At 35.9% G+C, this 10554-nt stretch overlaps 1 protein-coding gene across 1 annotated transcript; it reads left to right on the top strand.

Moving 5' to 3' along the window:
- The first annotated feature begins 7648 nt into the window (after window positions 1–7648).
- On the top strand, window positions 7649–9448 carry LOC129220300 (E3 SUMO-protein ligase PIAS2-like). The gene has a single exon (XM_054854702.1). It carries the CDS (start codon window positions 7667–7669, stop codon window positions 9446–9448), a length of 1782 nt encoding a protein of 593 aa, XP_054710677.1. The 5' UTR covers window positions 7649–7666.
- Window positions 9449–10554: the final 1106 nt, after the last annotated feature.

The raw sequence follows: 10554 nt of genomic DNA, 5'->3' as shown, positions 1-10554 counted from the left end.
AAAAAAATTTTGAGATCCGTATTTGTATCCGTGTCCGCGGATCTTGACACTAATGATCCGTATCCGCGGATCTACTTTTTTAACGATCCGGCACATCACTAGTATCGGGCCCCCCGCACAGTTGTAAAACCGCCACTGCTCAAATGGTGCAAAAGTACACTCCTGTTTGTGAAAATTGCAACACCATGAAGGAAGCATCATAGTTGAATGAAATGTAATACAAAGTTGAGTGGTAATGGTACAAATAAATGATTACATTTTCAAACCAAACAAACAATAAAAAGAGATAGAAATTAGTATTTTGTGTGGCCACCACGCGCCGCAATAAGAGCTGCTACACGACTCGGCATGGAGTGAAGCAAAGTTTGAATATCTGCCTGCCGAAGAGTATTCTGCCATGTGCAGGTAAACGGCAGTATCTACAAAAATGAGTTTTTTGAGATATTTGAAGAAAAGCGTTTTTGATTTCCCACACATCAATAAAATATTTTAACTTGATTTTAGGCTATTTTTTATATCCAAATATTTTTTGGGTAGTTTGTTTCATTTTGATTTTGCAATCAAAATTTTAATTAAAGCAGATATTGCCGTTTACTGCTCTTCGCAGTAGTAATTTTCATGCACTTTTGACCGGTAATCAGCAGTAACTGCACAATGTACTATTGAATGACCAATAATTACAAATTCAACATAATACAGAGTAGATATGTCATTACGAAGTATATTTATTGCAAATTGAATAATATATTTTATTTTAAAAAATAAATAAATACCGTGTATACACTTGACATAAATTTAATATAAATAAATGAAATGTATCTCACAAAAATAAAATAAAAATTTATTTTTTTACACAAATGTTTTTATGCCATTATAAAAATAAATTAATAAATAAATAAATAAATAAATAAATAAATATATATATATATATATATATATATATATATATATATAGGTTATAAATTTATTATTAAAGAAGACATAATTTAAATAGGGTATCGACCTACATCCACTTGATATAAATTTAATCCAAAACACATTTACGTACCTCCTCAGATACCAGATATACTTGCTGATTTAAACAGTCCTTGCTGTAACGAACTCATTTTTGTGTTTTACCTTTTTAAACACAAAACCGAAAAAAAAAAATCTTGTCATGTTTCTTCTTAATTGGAATTCCTCAAAGTCGCGGACGAAGGGGGGGGGGGGGGCAGACATAGAAGTCTTCAGCTGAAAATTATTTTTTAGGAAATCAGATTTCTTGAACTAATTATCTTCAAATACTGACTACAAATAGTCGACAAGGTATATGTTTTGATTGCTTGAAAACTCTTTTATGTTCCTGCGTCATCACTTAGCAACTAGAAGATTCTTTGGGCATTTTTAAAACTACGACATATCGTTTAATGTTCCGCACTTTGCAATAAAGCAATAAATATCCATGAAAATTTAGGCGAAAGAAATGCTTCGTGTGTTAACAATGGCTCTCATCGAACTACTAAAAGTGCAGCAGCTTAGTATATATTAAAAATTGTGAAAAATATCGTCTGCGACAGAACAAAACAAATGAAACAGAATCGTTCTGTTGTTACACGTTTATTTATCGTCTGCCAAGCATTACTTGTGTTTACTCCTATGTCATCTTCTATAGCTGTATATTAGCAAAAACTAATTTTGTTTTATTGTTTTTAGAAAACGGATATGAAGAATCAAAGATGTTTTTTTAAATGTTTGGGGACGTGAAATTACAAAACGTTTTCTTCGACTTTATTTGAAATAAAGTATGATTATTTTCCCAGAGGCGGTAATTCCCAAATTTTTCCGAATGATAAAATACTACCTGGCACGCATACCTACATCTAATGAGAAGCGACAAGAAATCATTTTAAAAAATGAAATATTTTCTCTAAATTTGCTGAATCAAGGAAATTTTTGAGAGGTCACACAATGACCTCCCGTTGGGGCGTTACTGCTTGCGCTTAGTTGAGCTAAAAAGAAATCGCGAAAACCGTTTATGCGTCTTGGTTCAAGTTTAGGCGGCAATTCATTTATGTTCCATTCTCCGGACATTGGTTATGGGCAGGTATAGAGCAGTAAGTACATACTGCTGATTACCTTCAGAATGTAGCGATAATATCAATTACTGCTAATCACCACTGATTAAAAAAAATGCTTTTATTTAGCGCTAACCAAATAAACATGTTTGCACCATAAAACTGAAGAGATATAGATTTAAAAAATGCCAAAAAAAAAAAAGGAAAAATTTGCAGTTACTGCCATTTACCCTCCCACGGCAAAACGATCATGGGCAAAACATTTCATGAAAACCAAAAAAAAATGCAGTTACTGCCATTTGCCTGCCCACGGGAGTAAGTTTCCGTTTTTCCGTGGGCAGGTAAAGAGCAGTAAGTACAGTCTGCCAATTACCTGCAAAATGTAGCGACAAAAGCAGTTACTGCCGTTTACCACATCACGGGAGAAAGTTTCCTTTCTTCCGTGGGCAGGTAAAGAGCAGTAAGTACATACAGCCGACTTCCTGCAAAATGTTGCTAAAAAAGCAGTTACTGCTAATTACCACTGATAAAAAAAATGCTTCTTTTTCTGCGGCAACCAAATAAAAATGTTTGTACCATAAAACTATAGTAATATAGATTTCAAAAATGCAAAAAAATGAAAATCTAAAAATCTGCAGTTACTGCCGTTTACCTGCACACGGCAGTATTCCATATCCGCATGCGCAGCCAAAGTTCGTCTGTCGAAGCAACAGGACGAGGATCACGAGCGAGACGCCGCCCAACGAAATCCCACACATGTTCAATCGATGACATATCCGGGAATATACAGACCAAGGAAGAAACTGTACACCTGCTGCGAATCAAGGTAGGATTTGAAAGTCCTGGCGGCATGTGGACGGGCATTATCCTGCTGGAATACAGCCCCTGGCAATCCTTGCAGGAAAGGAATTGCTTGGGGCTGTAAAACTTCGTTTATGTATCGGATACTGTTCAAATTGCCTACAATTCGCAGCAATTGTGATCGTCCATGATATGCTATGACACTCCAGACCATAACTTCGGGTGTTCGTCCACTGCGGCGTTCGATAATACAATCCGGAATGTGCCGTTCACCGACATAGCACCTGACACGAATTCGGCCATCACGGTGCCACAAATTGAAGCGGGATTCGTCAGAAAAGAAGACCAGCTCCTATGCACATTGGCCCATTGTAGCCGCAGGCGGCGATGGTTTTGCGTGACAGGAATCCTGTATAAAGGAATCCTTGCGCGCAGCATACGCTCCAGTAGACGTCTCCGAATTGATGAAGCACACAATGAAACACCTGTAGCTGCTGACCACTATGTTGCGAATTGTCTAGAAGAAGCTGTGCGGTCCGTCAGCGCCATACGCACCAGGTGTCTGTCATCCCAAGCTAACGTCACATTTCGGTGTTCACTCCCGGATTTCCGAACTGTCCGACCCTCGTCCGTCCACTGCTTCCAAGCATGCATGATTGTGCTGCTGTTACGCTGCACACGAGCGGCTACTGCACGATAAGACAATCTAGCTTCGCGAAGGCCGACGATTCTGCCCCGTTCACTCCGAAATTTGCTCAAATTTCGCTTTCTTTCGTCGAAGAGGCATAGTAAAGATTCAGTTAACGTTTATTCTAGCATATAACCATCAATAATCATACACACCTCGCTACAGCCGTCTATTTATATTCGGTTCGATCCGCCGTTCAGAGGGCGCTGCTCAGCATACGCATGCGCTACCGGTCTGCAATTCTAATCATTTGCATATCATGCCCTACTTTACATTTCCTGCAATTTTTCGCTCACCCGCTTAAGTCCTTTGTGGAGTTGCAATTTTCACAAACAGGAGTGTAGTAGAAGTGTATTAACATCTGGAAAATAAACTTAATGAGGTAAGAATCAAAATGGAAAAAGAAGTCAGGGGCGTCTCGATGGGGGGTCACGGGAGGTCATTGGGATCTTCCAAAAAATTTCCTATATTCAGCAAATTTTGCTGACGACCAATAGCGGATTTTAGGGGGGGGAGGCAGGGGGCTCGTGCCCCCCCCCAAAAGAATGAATTAATTTCACTATTTTATTTATTACTTTTAATTGACCTTTCTTTTTCATTTTTTTACGTAGATAATTAAAAAGAACACAAAGCACACACAGCACATTTTGAATAAAAGCATTTTAGTTTGCTAAAGAAGTATTACTGGAGTAAAGGCCCAGAGTTGCAGAATACGTTTAACTCACTGGTTTCGAATTCAATTGACCGAATTATCGCGATTCGTGAACTAATTCTTCTTTGATGGAATTAATAACTACCACCTAAAAGAGTCATTTTTATCTAGAAACCTATTTGCGAAATAATAAATTTTTTTTTCAGCTTATAAAAAATTCAAAATGAAAGAAATCATATGGTAGTTTCTTGGAAAAACCATGATTTTAATGGAAACGGCATGTAATATCATTATGTTATCTCAACTGTATCATGGCTTTAACAAATCAGCAACTGTTTTGAAATTCACACAGAAATAAATTCTGAATTCTTCAGTAAAACTTATATGTTACGTAGTTATGATTGTCTTTATAAATTAATTTAAAAAAAAACTCAAGTGAGGTATGGGTTTATTTAATAACCTTGCATTAGTGTTATTTATTATGACAATGTTCCTAAGTAAAGTCGCTCATTGCCTAGCATCACGATGACATTATATTGGTTTTAGTATTTAAATGGCGTGAAATGTTAAAGATGTTTTCCGTCCATATTCAAAGTGTATCAGTGTATAATATTCATCTACTAAGTAGCTTCATTGATCTGAAGGAATCCTTAAAAAAAATAAAAAACACGCACATTTAAAGATAAAGTCATTAAAACTTTGTTATGAAACATCAAAGGCAGCAGGAGGGCTATTCAATTTCCCGTGCCCCCTCCAAAAGATTTTTCTGTATCCGCCCCTGCTGACGATTCGCAAATTTAAAGATAATATTGTAACACCACTCTTTCTTTCTATTTAAAATTTTCAAATTCTTTTTTAATGATGCCTAATGTTCCTTCTCATTGAATTTTATGTATGTACTAGCTGCGTTCCCGGCGTTGCACGGGCAACTTAAAAAATGAAAGAGATGTCCAATTGATGTTTTTGCATTACTCTGACATCATCAGTTTCTAAAGCGTTAAGGAGTAAATAAATACGCGTAATGCAAGGTTTGCAAAACACCATTAGAGCATATTTTTGTCAAAAATCTCTTTAACGTTAATCATAGTTATCAAGGATACAAGTTATGAGTATTTTCAATTAGCACAAAAGATGAAAATATATGCATTATTAACTATAATCTGTGCTCACGTTAAAATGAATTACTTCTGATAGACTATATCTGAATTATTTACGCACAATTACAATCAGCTTTTTACATAGAATGACACATACTTTTTGGTTGATTATACGTGAAACTAAAGCACCAAGACTAAATAACTACTAATAAACATTAATTTAATACCAAGTCATCAGACTCCAATTTAGCTTTAGTTAAAATCCTTAAAAACAATCTTTTTTGTTCAACTCTGTTTCACAAAGAAATCCAAACAATCTTAATTTAACATGTTCTTTTAAAGATATAAACTGTATTTTAAAAATAGAAACAGGAGGGAAAAAGAGAGTTATTACAATTCGAAAACTCACCCATGTGACGGGAAAAAGTCCAACAAAATAAACATAATTAGCCGCACATCCTAAATGTACCAAAATATGAGGCAGGTGAATGATAAACTTACACTACAATCAATAAACATAGCTAAAGAAACAACTTTTATATGAGGAAAAGAGTTAAGAACGTTGAATGTAAAAAATAAAAAAAGGACAGACGATAAAATAAAGGCTATATCCGAATAGAGCAACCAATTTTAAACTAATTTGAAATGAAATTCTGGATGGAAACGTTGTTTTAAGATTTGGACAGCAGCCAAAAAAATCTCTTTTAAAACAATTAATAGAATTTTACTATCTCACCCATATGCAAAATGGCAACAGGAAAGAAATAAAAATTCCTAAATAACGTTATGTTAATTAACGTTTTAATTAATATCTCTGCTAATTAAAGTCGCACAATTACGAGATTGGTCCTATTGTTTTCTTTGGAAAATTTCGAATTGATCGGTATCTCGTTTGACTCTCGATTCGCAGCGGTTCTCGAGAAGATCGATCTTCAGACAGACAGACGGACGCGAACAGATTTTAATATTATAGTGGATGACACATGAGTGCAGGCTCGTATTTTATCCTTCGTTCAAACTGAAATTTCATTCTCCAATTGAGAATTTTTCCATTCTAAAAATTTTAGTTCCGGGAGACCCTGAAAAAAGCATGTTTGAATCTGGAAATAGTTTTTTTTAATGAATTTTTGGTGTCAGTGCAAGGCTTTAGAATCACACCCTATGGATTATGGGAAATAATTTTTTTGAAGGTAATTTTTTTAGGCCTTTACTGCCTTTACATAACTTTGTAACTTGGATTTTTTTTATGTGGATTTATGGAGATAACTTTTTATCAACTTAAAACTTTTTATCAATTCAAAAAAAAAAAAAAAAAAAAAAAAGAAGTTTTTTAAGGAAACTTGATTCACTTTAATTTACAGGACGCTTCAGTTATTCAGTTAAACGTTTCAGAACTTCTATAAAAACGTAGAATAATTTTGATTTTATGCATTCGCAGCTTTCCTGTTTAGTACTGTGAATGCAACAAAATGAATTTCCTTGTTGTTTTTAAACAATCATGCTTTTTTGGTGTTTGCTGCTAAAATTATTGCTTGTCATATTTCGTACAAGCTCAAGACTATTCTCTGCATCATTAAAAAACAGTTTCTCATTGGTGAAAGAACATGCGTACGAAGCAATTTACATTTTTATCTCTCTTAGACGTTAATCGTATCTTTTTAAATAAATTATTTCAAATCATTGAAAGATACAGTACCGAAAAGGTCGTTTAGGGAGTTAGGGACGTTAGTAATAAAGCTCATTGCTCCTTATCCTACGTGGTGACGTGGCATGTGTCAAACTTGCCGTACAACCAGCTAAGCTCCTTCAAAAGTATTAATTTTTTTTAAAAAAAGCAACAAAGATATTCTAAAATTAGATTCTTAGTTTTAACCTTTGCAGAGGTAAATAACTTACAACTTTAATGTACCTCTACCTGTACATTGCTAAATGTTCAGAAATCAAATTCTTTGAATGACAAGAAAAAAAGCAAGTTCTTTTCCTGATAGTTCACACTATATGCGTAAAAATTTCTTGTTCATCACCCAGTCTAAAAATGAAGCAGAACTTGAAATAATGACTGAAATTTGTTAGTTTGAATAAAAACACAGGAAAGCCTTTCGCTTTTTGGCGCGCAACAATGTTTATCATCTTCTTTTTGTATTATTCTATGGCAATGCAATCGGCTCTTGTATGTGTTCGCTCTGAGTTCTTGGAAACAGGTAAACTTTGATTTCGAAAATGTTTTGTTTATGAAAATAGAAACAAACGGATGATGAATTAAGAAATAAATCGTTCTTTCCAGTCATTTTTCACAATTTTTCTAAGATTAATTGCAATGGCGTCCTATAATAATAAGAATTCAACAGCGATTAGCGATTGTGAGCTTCAAAAGATGGTGAAAAGCTTTAGGGTCAGTGATTTACACTCTTTGCTAAGTTATGCTGGTCGAAATAAAGGTGGCAAGAAATTTGACTTGCAGAATCGAGCTCTAGAGCTTATTAAATTACGTTCAGCATCCATCGATATGAAGATTCGTGAACTTCATATGCAACGTTATCAGCATAACCAAAGACATGTTACAGATCCTCAGGATTTATATCCTATGGGAGCGATGAATGAGTCCATGAGTGGAGGTTCCTATGGACCTCCTTCAGCTCACCAAGGCCCTATTAGTATGGGTATGCCAGATTATGTACAGTCCATGAACAGACAAATGATGAAAGGATCACCTCAGATGAGTATGATGCCCGCATATGCTGTGTTCCCTGATGTTAAATTTAAAGATTTGCCTTTCTACGAAGTCATCAGTGAACTTATGAGACCGAGCAGCCTGATTCCGTTGATGACGGAACGCGTCCATGAGAGGGATTTTGTGTTTTATTTATCGCCTCAACAAATTATGGATTTAGATCAGAACCCGGATGTGCAAGTCCAGTTGCGCTTTTGTTTGCTGGAGACGAGCTGCGAACAAGACGACGAATTTCCATCCAGCGTTTGTTTGAAAGTTAATGATAAATTCGCTAACTTACCTAATGTTATTCCTAATAACAAACCTGGTCTTGAACAGAAACGTCCCAGACGCCCTGTTGACATAACGAGCATAACCAACAGATCGGCTTCGGAAGCGAATCACGTGACAGTGTCTTGGGCTTCGAGCAACGGCAGGCCCTACGTCGTTGCCGTGTTTCTGGTTCGGAAACATTCCGCATCGCTCTTGATACGACGGCTGAAAGCCAACGGCGTCAGAAACCCCGATCATACCACCGCCATGATAAAAGAAAAGTTGTGTCAAGATCGCGACTCCGAAATCGCCACCATGAGTTTGAGAGGCTCGTTGATCTGTCCTCTCGGAAAGGTGAAGATGCAACTTCCGAGTCGGGCGTTGACTTGCACGCATCTGCAATGTTTCGATGCCACTTTATACGTGCAGATGAACGAGAAGAAACCCAAATGGATTTGTCCTGTTTGTGACAAGCAAGCACTTTTCAAAAGCTTGGCAATCGATGGTTTGTTTTTGGACATAGTTTCCAAAGCTCCTGAAGATTGTACCGAAGTTCAATTTCACGAAGATGGTTCCTGGACTCCTGTCATACCGTTGAAGAAACCTGCTGAAATTGCTGATGCTACAATTGATGCATCCCCAAAGAACCCCAGCGAAACAGAAGTTAAACCAAAGAAAAACGTGCAAGTGTTCACTTTGGACTCGGACAGTGATACCGAAGACTCTTGGCCCGTCGTTCCTCCTAAGAAAAAGCCATGCGTTAGGCCTGCTAGTGTCATATCTCCTGTTCTTCTGGATTCTCCAGAGAATACCCAACCACTCGAGGCTCCTTCTGTATCATTTGATCCGAACGTGCCGTCAACTTCTAAAACTAATCTGTTAGCAACTGCTAGTGCTAGTGGAACGGTGGAAGAACCGATTAACCTTGATTCGGGTATCGAGCCAATAATTTCTACACCATTACTTTCAAACACGCCAAGTTCTTCTTTCGGTACAGTCTCTTCATCAAACCAGCCTTCCGCAGCAAGTGATCCCAATGACTCTCTAGAAATTTTGGACTCTGCTCCAAACTTCGATTATTATTCTTTAATTCAAAATACCCAAGAGTTCGATTACCCTACCCTTTTAGAGAATAATTCCCCTGAACCCGATATTATTTCCATCGATGATTAAGCCTATTCAACCCATTCATTGGACTAGAATCACCATAAAAGCCATATGCAGTGCTGGATTGTGTCGGACAAAAAGCATTTCACCTTACATTTGTTAGGAGAATGTTCCATTTCTCGTGAGATCAAATATTTCAGTGTTCCCAATGCTTTCTTATAAAATTCATCATGTAAAATACTTTTAAAAAACTCATAATGTGGAATACTTTGATTCTGATTTTTTGCTGACTGCAATTGGATGTCTAGAGTAGCGAAGAGTCGGCTATTTATTACATTTAAGCCGGAGAAAATCCATTGAAAACTATTTTATAAAAAAAATGTGCAAAGCACGAAAAATACATATGAACAATGAGATGCATTTTATTTGTATGTTTTGCCATGGGAAAATTTCTATATTTGGGAGTTTGGCAAACTTTCTTCATTGGCTTCATTTTTGGCACCAAAGCCTGTGCCAAGCATAATTTTTTTCCTCTATAAGTTCACAGAAAAGGAATTCAAACAGGAAATATTTCTAATAGATATGTAAGGAAATGTTATTCCCACAGGGTTACCATAAAGCAACTGAATTAACAAAATAGAATAAGATAAATAAATACCTTTGTGCTGAATAGTAAAGTCAGAACAAACAACGTAAGTAGAAGCACAAATTTGCTGTAATTTACAAATTTGTGCTTCTACTTACGTTGTTTGTTCTGACTTAACAAAATAGAATTTATTCATCATGTCAAAACATGGATGACAGCCAAATTCAACCGTCCTCTTTGCCATTATTTTTCTGACAACATATTTCATGCATAAGATAAATAAATACCTTTGTGCTGAACAGTAAAGTAAGACAAAACAACATTAGAAGAAGCACAAATTTGTAAATTACAGCATTTGCTGTAATTTACAAATTTGTGCTTCTTCTAACGTTGTTTTGTCTTACTTTATATTTCATGCATATTCTTTACTTGAGTGGCAATTGGAATAACGAGAGATTTTTTAATGCTATCTTGATATACATTTTTTAAAACACTGCTCTACCTTTTAAACAGATAACCTTCAGGATTCCTATATGTGTTAATAAACTAAGCAATATTTTGGAAGCCATGATGGAATCAGTGTTGT

The sequence above is a fragment of the Uloborus diversus genome, chromosome 1, assembly GCF_026930045.1.
Source record: "Uloborus diversus isolate 005 chromosome 1, Udiv.v.3.1, whole genome shotgun sequence".
NCBI lineage: Eukaryota > Metazoa > Arthropoda > Arachnida > Araneae > Uloboridae > Uloborus > Uloborus diversus.
This window is presented reverse-complemented; position numbering and strand designations above follow the sequence as displayed.

What these genes read in the sequence shown, in the direction of transcription:
- LOC129220300 (XM_054854702.1), top strand. Translation starts at nt 7,667, where the DNA reads ATGGTGAAAAGCTTTAGGGTCAGTGATTTACACTCTTTGCTAAGTTAT.